The following is an 18329-nucleotide window of genomic DNA, read 5'->3' as shown; positions in this document are numbered from 1 at the left end:
AGATAACTAATGTGCACACTGTCACATGTGTGCAGCGGAGAGAGAGATCTAACTAATGTTGCATACTTTCACATATGGGTATTGGACTCTCCAATCCAGTCTGCTGACACTCGGGTGGGAACTGCCTGGTGATACATCGAGTAGGCTGAACCTGTGCTCATGGAAGATAAACCTCTGCAAAAGTTCCCACTAACCCTCTCCAGAAGCAAGGCTAGGACTGAGCACTAAAATAAGCAACTCTGTTCATTAAAAAGAGAATTGACAATTCATTAAGCTTTACAGTTCACAGCAGCAGGTCACATGCAGTCTGCCATCAGTAGAGCCACGGGGCTCACGGGAGGCTTAACGCAAAGGACTCGGCTCTCCTGGGAACAGGAGCTGGGGCCTGGTGAGGCAAGTCGCACTGGATCTAGCTCTGGAATTACAGGTGGAAACAGACGGACAGAGCAGACAGGGAAGCACAAACAGGGGACAACACAAAATCACCAGGTCCCCAGTGTACAATATGGAAGTGTGATTCCCAGACGTGAGGCTGTAAAACACTAATTATAAATATGCTATTTACACACAAACACGAAGTTCAGCATCACCACTTCTTAAAGTGGAAAGCTCACAACTAAGTTTATATTTCTTACAGGGCTAGAAAAGTGCACTACGTGTGTGTGTGTGTGTGTGTGTGTGTGTGTGTGTGTGTGTGTGTGTGTGTGTTTCTAAGTGATTATTTATAAGATATACAGTCCGACCACATGAGATCCTGCAGAGAGGGGCCAAGTTAAGGATCTTAATAGACTGAAAATCCAGGTTACAAAACAGCCCCCAGAATCAGTCAAGAGCTTTAACTGATTTACCAGGTCAGGAACAACAAGGTACCAGAGTGTAGGGGCCTCCACTCTCTCAGCTGTGAGGCAAAGACAGCACAGCAGGCCAGGCCTTCAATGACAACAAAGCAGCCCCGGCTGCCCCCAGGCACCTCCCACCCCCAGCTCTGTGCAGAAAGACAAAACTGAGTTGTTTCTGAATTACAGGTTGTATTGACTGTGTTTAAATATCTGCGGCACTTAAATATCATCAAATGAGGAAAATGTCTGCCGGTGTTCAGGGAAGTGAAGGACAATCCACTTGAAACTGCTGCTAGAAAATGATGTATTGTACAATTCAATTAGTCTTTCTGGGTGTAGAGAAGACTGTTTATACCGAGCCAGGGCCCCGCTGTGTCAGGTTAACAATGCTACCTTTTAGTAGGAACAGAAGGACAAAGGGCACTGGACAGTCTCCAGGCTTTAGGCTTCTCTCTTCAGGTGCTACTTAAGTCCAAAAGCAAAAGCGGGGAAATCTCTTATAGAGACAGTAAAAGCAGGGGGATGAACAGGACAGCAGCTACTGATAGCAGTGTTCATAAACTGAAATGACAAAAGAAGAGAAACAGAGCTGGCTTCCGAGCAGTCCACGGAGCTGCCTCCTAGTTATTAACTAGCCTTCCTCCCACGGAGGGCATCTGACAGTAGCTGCCTGGCTGTGTGAACCCATCTCCGTGGCTGCAGCCATTTTTGGCGACAAGGCTGAGCTTATGGTCTAGGTCTTCAGAGTCCAGATTCCACTGATTCCACTCCATTCACAAAAACTGGTGAGGTAGTTTTTAGGAAAATTTGCAATTTGGTACGAAATAAATGCTAGTTTTGCAAAACAGAGCTTTATAATTAATCCCTTTATGATTCCTTGAGCTTTCGAAGTTTTCCTCCCTATATTAGCAAGATGATTTAACACTCAAGCTCCACTATCATTAAAATGTATTTTCCTAAAAGGAAGACTTTGAAATGAATTTTAGCCTAAGGAAGAAAGTATGCTCTTGTTAACCTACGGAAGAAGCCAATGGCATTCTTAGGTGAAAGTTCTTTCTTGTTAGTCTAAATGTGACACAAGTCACATGGTAACACCAGGCATGTCCCAACAAATAGCTGAGCTACTATCCTTCAGGCAAACCAAATTATGAAAAGCAAAAATGCCAAAGTGATGTGGGACGTCAGATGATGTGCGAAGTCCTTCTATATATGTGTTGCTCTTATTGGTAAATGAATAAAGGGTTTTTTTGGACTATGGCAGGGCAGAAAATAACTAGGCTGGAAGAGACATAGAGAGGGTAGACAGAGTCAAGGAGATGCCATGTAGCTGCCGAAGGAACTTTACCTGGTAAGCCACAGCCTCGAATTGAAACACAAAATAAAAGAAATGGGTTAATTAAAGATATAAGAGTTAGCTAGAAAAATGTCTGAACTATTGGTCAAACAGTGTTGGAATATATTTATAGTTTCTGTGTGATTATCTGGATCTGGGCAGCAGGGAAATGAAAGAGCACTCTCCACCTACAAAATAATACCCACATATTTGGGGCTAACACACATGGCTGCCACCCACTTCAGGTGTGGATGCTTGTACGCCCGCTCGAGGTTGAGAGGAAAGTAGCTGAGAGCATGCCAGCAGCTCCCCACTCCCTGCCTGGGCAACTGGCCTGATCAGGTCTGCTAGGTGTGCACAGGCAGGAGAACAGAAGATTCTCACTGCTATACACAGAGACATTTCCAGGCTGCATGACATGCTGCATGGCAGATTTAGCTTTTACTCAGACAAAAAATAAAAAGGTTTCTGTGCTGCATGGTGCTCCAGAGTTGAGGTGGCTCCTACCCAGCAGTCCCGGAGCTGGCAGTAAGTATACCTCTGCCATGTTGAAGGCTGAGAGAGCCAGGTGGAGCCAGACACTAAAACCAAAGCTTTAATCCTAGCCATATCGCTAAACAGATTAAAGACTTGTGCTCAGAAAAAGATATACAGTGAAGACAGATTCAGATAACAAAAAAAAACCCTCTAAATTGTTTACAGTGTGTTTAAAAAATGTGCATAGGCTTGGGAGAGAGGAGAAAAAGAATATAGACATGTATAAAAAGAAATCATAGCTTTAAAAATAAAACAGTCTTTAAAGAGATTATAAAAGTAATATAAAAGAGTACAGACAGACAGATTAAAGGAGTAAAAGCAATAGAGAAATAAGCCATGTAAAGATGAAAAATATGCAGAGAGTCTGGATTATGTATATTTTTGGTTTTTTTTTAATTGCAGAAAGACATTTGATTTTTGGGGCTGCTAAGTTGAACCAACATAAAGGTATCTTGACTTCAAAATTTAGGTCTAAGGATATGTTGCTTTGGAAAAGAGGTTTTGCTTTTGTTTCCACAGAAGATGAGAACCTGTGGATTCCTTCCAGGCTAATGTGATTTGATAGAACAAGAGCCCCAGAAAGATATCCGTGAACCCTAAAAATACTTTGCCCAACAAACAGCAGGAAGCAGTATGGAGAAAACAACACCCAAATCCCCAAAATGATTGTATATAAATGTTTGTTTTCATTTAATGAGGGCTATGATATAGAAATGAATACTTTACATTGGTACAGACTTTGGTCTATTGATACAAATTTAAGGTTGATTTGTAATACTGTGTATTATTGTTTAAGGTATTGTGATTGTGCAGCTCATTTAAAAAGGTAATGTATAATTAAGAAATATAGATTAATAGGTAGTCATTTATATTAGTCAAACTTGTAGTCATATTAGTTAGGTTTTCTAGATGTACAGAGATATATTTAGATGGATAGATTTTCTTCAAATCTTTCAAAGACCTACAGAATATGGCATTTAAACGGTTTTGAAACTTCTTAACAGTGAAACATGTCTTCTTCCAGCAGCACCAATTACTTCGGAGAGGTTGATGAGCATTGAAGAAACTTGTTATGGAATTTGCCTTCAATGTGACAAGGCTAGCCATTTGGGCAAGAAACTGCTCTTGCCTGAACTGTTTGATGGTATGCTGTGTGAGCTGGACATGCAGGAACCACAGAAAAATGACTGCTGAACTTGCCAAAAGGTAAGACAATCCTTCAGAGTTCCTGCTTCATGAAAGAGTCTGCCAGACACTCTGCAGGACACAGAAGAAAGCAACTGATAAACTTTACAAGTGTTCTGCCATTACAAGGCAGAACAGATCTTCAAATTTCCTGCTTCACTGAAAAGTCTGCCAGACATTATGGCCTGTAGGCTGAAGACAGGTGCCCCAATGTTACCAAAGAACTTTGGGTGACTGTACAGACAGCAAGATGTCACTGTCAATTCTAGAACTTTGGAAATTGCTTACAATGCACTTCCTGTTTACTTAGGTAATATATCCTTCTGGGGTCTTTGATGAATTGAAGACTAGATAGTTATAATTATAGTTTTTCCTTAGTTATGATAAAAGATAAATTAGATGTGAAATTTTCCAGAACAAAAGACTAAATATTATAAGAGTAATTCTTGCTTGATATTTGTTTTGTTATATGTAATTTTACTATGTTAAAGTTAAAACCTTACTTTTTATTTAGACAGAAAAGGGGAGATGATGTGGGATGTTTTTCTGTATCTGTTTCTCTTATTGCTTAATGAATAAAGCTGCTTTGGCCTTTGGCAGAGCAGAATATAGCCAGGCTGGAAGAGATACAGAGCAAGTCAAGGAGACGCCATGTAGCTGCACAAGGAGACAGATACTGGAACCTCACCTGGTAAGCCACAGCCTCATGACAATATACAGAATAATAGAAATGAGTTAATTCTTAGATATAAAAGTTAGCTAGAAAAACACCTGGACTATTGGTCAAACAGTGCTGTAATTAATATAGTTTCTATGTGATTATTTGGGTCTGGGTGGCAGGGAAATGAAAGAATAGTTTCTGCCAACACCAAAGTGCTTCTAAAAATTTTTATTCATTATTATTATGTAAATGTGTGTGTGTATGACTGCCAGGGTGTGTCAACATTTACACACCATGTTTTGCCTGTGAAGGTCAGAGGACAACTTTCAGAACTGGATTCTTTCCTTTCAACGTTGGTTCTGGGGCTTATATTACGTACTAGCCTAGACTAGCCTAAAGCACTGGGATTAGAGATATACACCTCTATGCCAGAATGGTTTATGCCAGAGAAACTCCATGCCAAACTGTGCTTGTGAGTTGATTCTGTCTTCACAGCACTGCAGTCTACAGGAATTATGAGGGAAGAAGCACAGGTAGAACATATGCCCTCCTCACAATGAGGAGGACACTGAAGTTAGTTCTAAACCAATGACGACCAAGTCTGTGGTTACACACACATTTACAAATGAGCAATGTGATCTGAACACTAAGTGCAATCATTGGAGAAGTGAGCACAGCACATGTTTTGTCTGCACAATCCTGGAGAGGTTTCTGGAATAGTGTTCTGGCATGTTCACACACAGAACAGCGCTGGGTAAGGAAGTGGTGGGCAGAGCGGATAAATGGTGAACACAGATGCAATGTGAAATGGAGCAGTAGAGACTAGGGCTCCGCTATTGCTACAGGAGGAGGAGGCTGAAAAAAAAAAACCACAGGAGGACATGATCTTAGTAGAACAAGTCAGTTTTTCTAAACCTGTGTTCCCCCCAGTTACCAGTCCCACAAAAGAGATTTTTTTCAAGTGTTAGGAACAAAAACAGGCTGCATAGTACTTTCCTTTCTCATATTCAAACTCTGAGATACTTGAGAGTAAAGAAAATCTGCTTAGGTTGGGTTAGAATGTAGCTCAGTAGTGATGACAAGGAGGAGGAAGAGAATGGGAGGAAGGGGAGGAAGGGAAAGAGGATCACTGTGGAATATTCCTTTACACTGTGTGAATATTTGTCGCTGTCATTGGTTTAATAAAGACGCTAAATGGCCAGCAGTGGACAGGATAATATCAAAAAGAGAGCCACACAGAGAACGCTGGGAAGAAGAAGGGTAGAGTCAGAGGAGCAGCAAGCAGATGCAGAGAGAAGCTGGACGGACATGCCGTACTGAGAAAAGGTACAAAGCCTAGTGGCAAAGTGTAGATAAAAGTACGGGGTCATTGGAAATGTAAGAGTTAGCAGGTAACAACCTGCGCTATCAGCTGAGCATTTGTAAGTAATATTAAACCTCTGTGTGATTACTGGGGAGCAGCCTGAGGGACACAAACTTCCACCTACAAATGGCACCCACACATTCGGCACCTACATCCACATAAAACCTGAGAGCTTGGGAAAGGCTCTAGATCACCTGTTTATCCTATCTACTTCTCAAATCTATTTGAGTATAGACAGTACAGTTTTGTTTACTCCAGCCCTGCAGAGGGCAGAAAAATGGGAGAAAGGCTAATCTATGCCCCATTCCTCAACTGGAAGCAGAACATCCTCCTCTAACTTCGCTGTCCCTTCTTACTGAGCTGTAAACTCATTAGCTCTCTCTGATCCTCACCAAGATGGTCTGGTGGTGGCCTTCCAATAGAGCCCACTAACATGTGCTGAACATGGAAGTACTTCACAGAGTCTACTTTGAAAAACAGTAAATTAACCCATTTCATGTTTTTAATCAAGTCCAGGGACCCCAAATAGCTTATTTACGGTCATGGCATGGCACAGTAGAGCCAGGACTCAGAACTCTGGACACCTTGCTCTGTGTCCAGGGGTCTGCAGTCACAGTCACTTTGTTTTGAAGAAGTCTGTCACAACTATCTGCTCACTGCCCCCTGCCCCTCCCCCATCCTTCTTTCCTGTCAGAAGACAGGAAGGCTGAAAACAGAGACTAGAAGGCACATAGGCAACACTGCATGTAGGCTTACATGGAGCTGGGCTCTAAATCAATGATGAGCAGCAGAAATATTTCATTTCCAAAGTCATTTTTGCATTTATGTATTTGTTTAATGTCTTGCCCCCTCCACTGAAATAAAAGTATTCAGGAGGGCAGGAATTACATTACCTTTGAGCTACTTCAGACACACTTTGAACAGCTTGGTTTTATTTCTAAGTGCATAACACATCTACAGTCAGTAATGAACAAAAGGGGAGGCAGCTGGTGGCAAGAGAGCTGGTGCTGGATGCCTCTCGGGATGGAGAGACAGGCTTGAGTAACACGGAAAACCCCTAGCTAAGAGGAATGTGAATATTCAGGCCAGGACACAAAAGCTATGGGGAAATGGTAAGAAAGTTGAGTATTTTGGTTATGTCTGACCGGTTTGAATGGGGGCAGGGAGGTACTTTTAAAGACAATTTCGTTAGAAAATGGCTACAGAATTTAAGGAAAGGGTTTAACTCCTTCTCAGTCATGGAGCCCAGTTGAGTTTGTAGCACAGACACCAGAAATGGATGCAGTTTTGCTCGTGGAAGTAATTAGGATTATTAATACTCCAGAGGGCAGCCAGGAAATGCTTGAGATGACAGTTTCATTCTGTTCTGCAAATCCATTTTTTTCAATGGGTAGCCAAGCAGTCACGTACTGCTAAGAACAGTAGGCAGATCTAACAGAATGATGTCTGGATTGAAAAACTGATAGGTCTAAATTGATCCTCACAATTAGAAGCATTAAGTTAATTCCTGGTATCTGAGCAAAGACAGACAGATGCTGGACTAAATGGAATATAGTTCCTCAATGCCAGTGACAGATGATCCAGATAACATCAGCTGGCTGTGTTCCTACATTAAAGCTGTCCCTGGTCCACTGAAAATGTGGAAAGCAGAGGTCTGACTCCCCACGTGCAGCATGAATGAAGTGAATGTCCCTAATAAACATCTTCAATGACCTCAGCGCAGACCACCACAACATGCCCATCTTACAGAAAGATCTGAGGCTTCAGTACCAGCTAGAATGGTGGTTTCTGAAGTCTTCAAAGCTCACTGTGAACAGTCCTGCCTGCCTTGGCCACTTGCTGGCAGTGCCTCCTTTTTGCTTTTGCTCCACTGACTGATGTGTATTCTGCTGGCAGGTGTCATCGGCCCCAGCTCTCAGCACACCACGAGGCTGGGGCTATGTCACTCACTCACTTGCTGTTAGATGTCAAAGTTCTACTCTAAGCATTGTAATCTAAAGTGAATTCAACCAGTCTGCCTCCCTAAATATGTTTTTATCTCATAAACACACAAATATTTATAGTCTATACTGGGAGTGTCAAGTACAAGATTACAAGGAGTTCATGATAACTGTCTAGGAAGGGAAGGAAGGAATTAGGGGAGAAATAAGATCCAAATCGGATTTTAGGATTTGCTAGGTCTGGGTGAGAGCAAGAGGAGTCAAGAGATGTGAAAAAGACTGGCAGGACAGGGATCAGAAGGGTAGAAATGATTTTAATAAAGAGACGAGTGGGGATGGATGTGGATGAAGAAGCCAGAAAGGTGGACAGGGGTTAGAGCTCACAGGGGAACCAACTGTATCTACTCTGCAGACAACACGGGGAAGTCTGGCCCTAACTGAGCACTTACATTGCATTGACACTGTGCTAGGGGCTTATGTGACTAATTTAAGAAAACAGCAGCCTTATTGCCTAAGTGCTATTATTATCTCTATTGTAAGATAAAAAAAATAAAAAAAACTAAGCTAAAGACTGAGTAAGAAATTCATCTGAGGTAACACTGGGACCCAGGGAAGTGAGCAGCAAAGGCAAGAGGCTGTTAGAAGGCTACCAACTCCTGCCGTGTGATGGCTGCTGAGGCCATAAGTGTAGTGGGGCTGAGAGCGTGACCTCATGCTACAATTAAGTCTTGGTTCTTGTATGGCCAGGACACATGCAGTAGAGGAAATAATCAGGATGGTGGCTAATCATAGGTGGCTATGTCTGGCAGTGGAGATCTTTTCCCATTCAGTAGGCTGCGTTTTATCTTGTTGACTATCCACATGACTATGAATATCTGCATCTGTAACTGTAGGGAGCACACACTTGGTGTGTTGAGTTTGAGGCGCCTAAGGGATAGGCTTCACTTTCACTCAGCAGCCCCTCCTGCTTCCCAACTGTGTGCCATGGGCTGTGCTAAGCCACACCTCCTGAGCCCTCCGTTACAGAGAAAACATGCAATCAGCAATCAATTCCATGAATGCAGTGTGATGAGAACAATAACTCGCATCCAGTAAGTACTTATCACACCATTTCCTATATTTCTGGTTGAGAGCCTGGTCTTTAAAGGCTAAGCCATTTCTCTAGTCCTTATCATACCATTTCTGGTGCTTTCCTTTTGAAACTTAAAAATTTAATTATGTATTTGTGTGTGTATGTAAGAATGAAGTTTCTGCAAAGTCAAGGACATGGTCAACAAGATAAAACGACAGCCTACAGAAAGGGAAGAGATCTTCACCAACCTACATCAGACAGAGGACTGATCTCCAAAATATTCAAAGAACTCAAGATATTCGTCATCAAAAGAACACATAATCCAATAAAAAATGGAGTACAGACCTAAAGAGAGAACTCTCAACAGAGGAATCTAAAATGGATGAAAGACACTTAAGGAAATGCTCAACATCCTTAGCCATCAGAGAAATGCAAATAAAACAACTCTGAGATTCCATCTTACACCTGTAAGAATGGCTAAGATCAAAAACACTGATGACAACTTATGCTGGAGAGGATGTGGGGTAAAGGGAACACCTCTACATTGCTGGTGGGAATGTAAGCTGGTCCAGCCCCTTTGGATGTCAGTGTGGCGATTTCTCAGAAAATTAGAAAACAACCTTCCTCAAGATCCAGCAATACCATTTTTGGGTAAATACCCAAAGGATGTTCAATTGTACCACAAGGACATGTGTTCAACCATTTTCACAGCAGTATTGTTTGTATCAGCCAGAACCTGGAAAAAAACCTAGATGCCCTGAACTAAAGAATGGACAAATAAAATGTGCTACATTTATACAAGGGAGTAGTACTCAGCGCTAAAAAATTACTTCTTGAAATTTGCAGGCAAATAAATGGGTCTAGAAAAAAACCATATTGAGTGAGGAAACTCAGACCCAGAAAGACAAAATATAATATATACTCACTCATAAGTGGATATTAGACATAAAGCAAAGTATAACCAGCCTACACAGTCCACAGCCCCAGAGAAGCCAGGAAACAAGGAGGACCCTAAGAGAGACAGACATACATGGATCTCCCTGGGAAGAAGAAAAAGGCAAGATCTCCTGAGTAAATTGGGAGCATGGTGGTCATGGGAGAGGGTAGAATGGGACAGGGGAGGAAGAGAGGGGAGCGGAGAAAAATGCACAGCTCAATAAAACAATAAAAAAATGTGCACATGGGAGTGTAGGTGCCTGAGGAGTCCAGAAAAGGTGTCACATCCCCTGGGGCTAGAGTTACAGGGAGTTGAAAGTTGTCTGACTTGGGTGCTGGGAACTGAACTCAGGTCTACAAGGATAGTGTATGCTCTTAACCACTGAGCCATCTATCCAGCCCTCAAACCAGAGGACAGAATCCCTGAGAGTTCAAATGACCAACTTTCTTTCCTAACCTCCTCCATACAACTGTCAACTATGAACGTGTGAGTTACCAAAAGCATGGTGCTTATTTGGCATGCATGGAGTGCTGGCACCATGCTACTTGCTTTACATATTTTAGCCATTCAGCCAGTGGGTAACCCTTTTGAGGTAATATTGTCCTCATCTTATAAACAAGAAAACTAAAACACCCGGAGTCTAAGTAACTCACCCAGGTCACACATCAGCAAGCAATAAAGCCAAGATCTGAACCAAGGCAGGCTGGGCTCATCTTATATATTAGAAAACTTAGCCTCAGGAAGTTCAAGAAATATGCCTCCCACTAAGCAAACACACAAGAAGGGGCTGAGGTATGCTTTGGATGGAAAAGCATGATGGGGAAAGGAAGAGCGGAGGAGACAACGGGGGCAGAGGAATAACGCTTCTGTAAGGGGGGGGCAGTGAGGACTATGTGGGCACAGAGAAGCCTGCAGGTGAGTTGACAGAATTATTTTCTAATCATCCACTTTCCCTATTAGCAGGAGGGAATTTCCAGAGTAACCCACATGGAAACTTAACCCCTGTAAGATCACAGATATTGAAACCAAAAAGGGCTCCCACGAGCTTCCAGTACCTCTCAGACTCCTTTTCTGTCACTCCACAGTTCAACCCTGGCCAAGTCCTCCGCTGTCGACAGGGTGCTATTCTTACTCTCTCACCTTCATTATTCCAGCCTTTCCCTCTCTCCTGGGGAGTTCACAGCAGCATAAAAGAGCCACGCTGTTATCTTTTTTCCATGAAAACAAAAGTCAAACCTAACTTGACCCTGCTTCCCTTTGCTATCCCCTACCTGTCTCTTCCCTTTGAGTGAGCCTTCTCCTATTCTTGTCATTTCTTTCTTTCTTCCAGTTCTATGCTGCGCCCTCTCCACTCAGACCTCTGCTCCTGCCTCTCCATTCAGAGTGCTCTCATTAGGGTCACTAATTACCTCCACATGACTAGAGCCAATGGTCAGTACTCAGGGCTCATCTGATTTGACCTATCAGCATCTGTCACAGTTCATCGGGTAACACTTTTCACATGGCTTTTCACCAGCCGGGCTCCTTCTACCTCACTGCTCGCTCATTCTGGTCCCCTGACGCTCTTTGTTGCCCCTCTTCTCTCTACACTCTTATGCTGGGATGACCCAACATGTCTTGAGCCTTCCTCTTCCCCTGTTGACTTGCACTTTAACAGCTAACAAATGTGCTATTCACACTCCTTGGATGTCTCTCTTGTCTGCTAGTCATTACTGTGCAAAGCTCTTAGCATATTCCAGCATTTCCCATCTGTTCCCATTCTCTAATACACAGAGTTCTCCTGAGAGATCTGAGGATGGCTAACTGCACTGTTCCTTCTGTGGGCTTCTCCCAAAATTCCAGCTCAAGGGCTGAACGTGCTTGAATTAGAGCGCTATATCATCACAAGCAACACTTTGGGTCACATATGCCTTCTCCAGAGATCACAGGTATGCTCATGTAGAATCTCAATTTCCCCATTTTCTAATAAAAATCCTGAGAGGCCTCCCACCATATAGAATTCTCTTAGCACCTACAGTTAATTTCCAAGGTCTATAGGTCAAAACTTATACTTGATAGACATATAGATCAAAAAATATACATATATTTTCAAATTAATAAGAACCACAATAAAAAAGCTTTAAAATAGTGAGATGTGTACAATAGTAGATAAAATCTGATGGCACAACTGGGAGTGATGGGATGTGTCTGTCAGCCCAACTCTTGGAAGCTGGAGACAGAGGGATTGTTAGAACTACAAAGTGAGACCCTGTTTTTGTTTTTTTTTTTTGTTTGTTTGTTCAAGTTTGCCTCAAAGGGATTTACCTGACATATATGAACACCTGAATCGCCACTGTAAAGCACACCCAAGGTTGGCACCTACCTTATATTTTGAAGTGTCCCAGTTGTGAACTACTCGTGCTGGGATGAGAAAGCTGTCATCCACGTGGCAGCTGCTGCAGTAGTACCACCCGCTGTAATTGCACACCTTGGCCTTGCCATTAGAAAGACCGATAGATCGCTGGCATCCTGTGCAAGGCAAAAGATAGACAATGATTGCTGCTGAACTTTGAACAGCACAGAACAAGGCTCCACAGCCCTCATGTTAAATGAAGTCTGTAGAAGAGAAGCTGCAGAGAATGCAGGGACCCAAAGGCCTCCTCCTTCCCAGCCTAAAAGTCTAGACCCCACCTCCTGAGAGACAGACACCGTCCTAACTAAGCCCTTGTCTCTGGTCCCCTCTGATTCTATTTCTTCTGCACACAGCTACCAGAGATCAGTTCCTCCACAACTCTACCTTTATTCTCCTATTTTTCTTCTCAGAAATGAATTAATACAACATAATTGTCTGGGAGCTTCTAATATAGGTTTGTTTGGCTTACACAACATCTCTGAGGAAAGAGACCCTATTTTACTAATGAAGAAATGAAACCAGACATGGTGGTCCACCCCTGTAGTCACAGAACTTGAGGCTAAGATTGTGGGCTCAAGGCCAGTCTAGGCTATATGGCAAGTCCCAGAGTTCAAAGCAGCCTGGGCAACTTAGTGAGCCCCTGTCTCAGAGAAACAAAACCAAGATCTATCACTCTAGTTCAGTTAGTGGAGCACTTGCCTAGCAAATGAAGCACTGGGCTCAATCCCCAGCACCACGTAAACTGTGGTGCTATATGTGATATGGTGGCACTTGCATTTGGAGGTATTTCAAAGGCAAAGGGAAGAGGATCAGAAATTAAATGTCATTTTGGCTATATATCAAGTTCAAGGCTAGCCTGGGTGACATGACACCTTGCCCACAAAAATAAAATCAAAACTAAACCAAAACCAAAACCAATAAAAGGAAGAAAAGGAAGAAAGGCAGAGATTGAGAGTGGAAGAAAGAAAGAATTTTGCAATGTTAAATGTGTTATGTGAGATTGTTCTGCAAATAAAAGGTAGGGTTTGGAATTGGTTGTAAGCTTGTCTGGTGGTGAAATGATCCCTAAATAGGAGACACAGCATGTTTTTGCTTGAAAAAAAAAAATCAGTGTAAAGACTCTGGCATCTGACTGCCTCCTCTTTGGATATAGAACCTATTTACTCCAGCCCAAAAACTCTTCACATCCTTCCCAGATAAACACAGTGCTCACTGCATCCTCAACAGCAAACGCATCAGATTCTCCCCAGTGCCTTAAGCGTTTGGGACCTCAATCTTGCATGCCATCAAGGCCACTAGATGGTAGGTGACTCCTTTTTCTCTCTCAGGAGTTGATGATTCTGTGAACACTGTCCAGGGACTGTCAGGCGACCTGGCAGTAATCATGGCCCTGCCCCAAAGAGATGATGCTTCCTTAGGAGGAAGTCCTGTCACAAACATCCTGGAAGCCCCAGCAAGGCTGATGAACGCTATGCAAACAGCATCACTATTCTGAACTGTCTCATGGCTTTCACTTCAGAACCCGTCCATGCGGCATTCCTCACGGTCGGGTGCCAGAACACACAGACTAAAGAGAGCTGACACAGGCTCACGATGTAAAGATGAACTGACTTACTCTTCCAGTGACGGTGACGACGAATAATTTGGCAACCAGTGTTATAATCAATTCCATTACTAGGAGCTCAAAAGATTTAATACAATTATTTAATACAAACTGCCTTCCTACAAAGATACACATAAACTCTATGAAAATACTACAAAACCTAACAAGTTTCCATCACAAATAAAATGGCAGTAATAACCATGCCATTTCACAGTGCATCTTCTGCTGGGAGAATTAGATCCTTTTGTTTTTAAAAACAGAGGGGACTGAAAGATTGTGAAATGCATATGTTAGTGGTACATTCTAATAACTAGATCTTCCCATAGTTCTTAAAATTATTATTCTTTTTTAACTACTGAGTAGCAACAAAATCATCATGAGCCTGTTTTTGAGGCTAGCTGAGGAAAGAGAAACAGTGTGCAGAAGATAAGGACACAGGATCTCCTGTGTGACGGGAGAGATGCTGTCACCACTCTGGGTGGTAGACGCTGGAATGCTGCTTGACTGCGTGACTCATTTGGCATTTAGCACGTGCCTCCTTGAACCGCGGTGCCTTTTTATGGCCTTCTCCAGTCAGGCAGACAGTAAACTTCCCAGATTTATTTTTTATCCTCCGCACTTAACACAGAGTTTAACACACAGTAGACAACCAATAAATGTTTGTGTTGAGACATGATAAACTAGCTACCCCCGGCACATGCACACACACATACATATAAAAGACTGTCACTTCCTATAGTTATTCCAAAGTAATTCTTTGAACCTGGCTGCATGCCTCTTCAAACAGCTTGTGTTCGTTCCTATTCTTGTTAAAATATGTTGCCCATTCTAAAGTCCGCACATTAAACGTGTTTACCTGTGATCAGTGGACAGACCCAACTGGGACCTGACACATGCAAGCTCCGAGGATGTCTCTGTTTCTATAATTAGTAGATAGTCAAACTGAATTAACACTGAGATAGAATCGTGGCAGAGCACTGTCCAAGAACGGAGTCACGTGAGAATTTTGAACGCTATGAGAAACCACAATAAACCAAGACACAAGTCTTGTAACTTCAGTTTCTTCAAAACATAGAATGTTTTCATTTTCCCAGGTGTAGTGGATAGGCCTGAGCTGACTTCAGATTATCCATTACAACTGGCTAGTGTTATTTGTTTAAATGCTTCTATGGAAATCATGATTGTGCCATGTCTGCTGGTCCACCATGTACAGCCTGCCCTGTGACTGTACTCTTTATTTGTGTCTCTCTGCTTAGCCATCAGCTCTGAATAAAGCTGGTTACTGCATGACGTCAGTCCATCTCACTTATGGGCTCCACACTCTCGGAGTGTCACTAGAGCAGGAAACCCAACAGAACCCAGTCCTTCCCAATAGGTCAGAGGTGACTGTGATCTCATGACATTCAGTCAGGAACATCACTGTAGTGCAAACTACCATCCAGAACACTGAAAAACAAGGTCAGTTTGGCTCTTCAATTGCTTGAATTTGGTATATAATTAATATCAGTAGGCATCTCCTGAATACTAATAAGTACTAAAGGAGTTACCAGTCTGTAATTTTAATGACTTTACTATAATGTTCTATAACATATATAAGCAACATTTAAAAATACAAATATGCATAGAAAGCATATAAACTAGCAATGTGTAATGTTTCACTGGGTGGTAAAGACACATGCTTTTAATCCCAGCATTTGGGATGTAGAGGCAAGTGATCTCTCTGAGTTTGAGGTCAGCTTAGTTTACAGAGCAAGTTCCAGAGCAGTCAGGACTACAACAGAGAAATCCTGTCACAAAAAAAAAAAAAGTTTCCACTAGGCACACTGATCTTAAGCGGGTGTTCAGCTACATGTGCCACTGAGACACATTAAACACGCCCAGACTTTGCACAGTTTTCTGGGCTTATAGAAGGAGAGGAGGAAGGATGGGAGAGCACAGCGATGCTCTTCAGGGTTTAGTTTAGACATGGGCAACACTGTGAGGACCTCTGGTCCTTGGGTGTCTTCCTGCTCTGTGTGGAACCAGTACCCAGTCAGTCCATAAGCCACTTTGAACAGGTCTGCATGCCTAGGACGACTCCCACATGGGAAATACAGAGACGTGTTAATACAGAGCCAGAAGTCTGGCTCACTCTTGTCCAGCGCACACTGTGAACTGACCCAACCAACTCTCTAGGCCTGCTTCCTCAGAATAAAATAAACTGGACAGCTGAGACTGGGGATGGTCAAGTTCAATGAGCATCAAAATCTCCTAGCAATGTTTGTGGCAAATTAAGACCCTCCTCAAGACGATTATGAATCTGTATAATCGGGATAGCAACCAGAAATCTATACTTCTCGTGTACACCTTCTGTTCCTCACCAGGGATTCTAACAGGTAAAGGCTGGGCTGCTCCCCTGGTTTCTCTAAAACCTACCTCCAAGATCCCTCCAGACTCTAAATGACAGTGCAGAAGACGTGCAGATTACTCAGTGAAAACCATAATTTGTTGCATACCTTCCAACACCAAATTTCAGTTCTTAGTCAATTTCTGGCCATCAGCTATGGAAAAGTACCTGAGCTCAGTGTATAAGTGTTTTTTCCGCACACTGCAGATGGAACTGAGGATCTGCCCACACTCTGCACGAGCTCCGCCACCAGCTACACCCAGAGCATCTCCACTGCTACTGGGAAGCCTCCTATTCAACTGAGAAAGAAAGCCTTTTAGCCCCAGTCCAACACACTTGCCTTTGAAGGAGCACAGTGTAGTTGGGAAGAAGACAAGAGGCTACTGACCTGATATAGAGTCATTGTCTTTCACACAGCACATAGCATCTGTCTCAAGAAGGAAGCCCAGCTCTGTTGATTGGCAGCGAGATTTCCTTCACTATCATACTGTGGGTCATGGACTGAAAGTGTCTGAAGCAATTTTCCACGAAGAGGCACAATCGGGATTTTAATTTATCATTGTGAGGTTTTCAACGGGGGAAAGCGTGCTTTCTTAAAAATGACTGCTAAGAAACTTTTTTTCAAGAGTGCCAAAAGCGGATTCTGAAAAGCAACACTATGGGGAAGAATGGAGCTGCAAAGTAGACAGACAATAATTAATTGAAATAACTAATTAGGCCTTATTTACATATATTTTTATGTACTTTCACACAGATTTTCAACAACATTTCTAAATTCAAGGGCATTTGGAGAGGGGACACTCTACATGTTTGATCAAAGCAAATGCATTCTCCTAGGTTCTTTTTGAAACTTTTCAGAGTGTTCAATTCATAAGAACAAAAAACTACCTCACAAGAGAACTCACTGGCCTTTTTTTTTTATTGCTTCCCACCCCACTTCACATCTTTAATGAACACATGCTCTGAAGAGCTTAGCTTGCCCTCTGATACACTTTGGAAACAAATGTCACCGTGTAAGAAGAACCCTGCTTGCTGCATGTGCAGCCCTTTCCCAAACAGCCTTTCACTAAGACATCCAATAGAATCTAAGGCTCACAACAGAATTTTGGCATAATTCTCTACAAAGGACAATCTTTCTTCTCATAAATGCACCTAGTTAGCTTGGCGGGCTACTGTGTGGTTTTTTGAGCTAAGGTCTTGAGCCAACAGCCTTCTTGCTTAATAGCTGTCAACCCTGCAGCCTGGAACCGGGGAACCTAGGGACCCGAGAGGGAAGGAGAAGAGCTGAGGCTGGATCCATCCCTAGGTGAGCCTGTCTCACTGTGGAAGTGTTAGCTACTCCAAGTTGCTTTTTATCCCATAACGCGAGCTTTCATATACTTCCATGAGGTCAACCTGTATTTTGCTTTTTGGTTGTTGTTGTTATTGATGCTGTTTGTTTCCATTTTGTTATTTGAGACAGGGTTTCCCTATGTAACAGCCCTGGCTGTCTTGGAACTCACTTTGTAGACCATGCTGGCCTCAAACTCATAGAGACCCACTTGCCTCTGTCTCCCAAGTGCTGGAGTATTTTGTTTTGTATTTGGCAGGTAGAGATGCTCTAAAAAACAAAAAGTAATAAAATAAAAGAAAATTATGCAAGAAGAGAAGAAAGTGCTTTTATAAAAAGGGGAGGAGGAAAAAACCAGATGGTGGTAGTAAATATTGTAATGTCAGCACTTGGGAGGAGGAGGCAGGGGAAGCTTTTAGTGACCCTATCTTCTAAAAACAGGAGGGGAGGTGTGAGACAAAGAGTTTGAGGAAACAAATGTTCATTTGCTCTGTAAAATCAGAAAAAAATAAATCCTAGCAAAGACATCATGGTGTCCGTAATCCCAACACTCTAGTAACTGAAGCGAGAGGATCATGATTTCAGAGCTAATGTAGGGTACATAGGAAGACACAGTCTTTAAAAGGGATGGGAGGAGAAAAGCAGAAGGGAAACCTGATGAATTCCACAGCCTCTTTTCCATAGGCATAGGACAGGATGAATTGTCCACGCTAAGCTAAGGAATGGGATCTCCCAGCCCCTCCCTCCCTCC

At 42.6% G+C, this 18329-nt stretch overlaps 1 protein-coding gene across 1 annotated transcript in view; it reads right to left on the bottom strand.

The window, feature by feature from the left end:
• The window catches only part of Plekhm3 (pleckstrin homology domain containing M3), a 156383-nt gene that overhangs the window by 80058 nt on the left and 57996 nt on the right, over positions 1–18329 (bottom strand). Inside the window, exon 4 of the mRNA XM_005361468.3 lies at positions 12230–12375. Within this exon, the coding sequence (XP_005361525.1) occupies positions 12230–12375 (146 nt within the window). The remainder of the gene's footprint in view (positions 1–12229; positions 12376–18329) is intronic.

The sequence above is a fragment of the Microtus ochrogaster genome, linkage group LG4 (genome assembly GCF_000317375.1).
Source record: "Microtus ochrogaster isolate Prairie Vole_2 linkage group LG4, MicOch1.0, whole genome shotgun sequence".
NCBI lineage: Eukaryota > Metazoa > Chordata > Mammalia > Rodentia > Cricetidae > Microtus > Microtus ochrogaster.
This window is presented reverse-complemented; position numbering and strand designations above follow the sequence as displayed.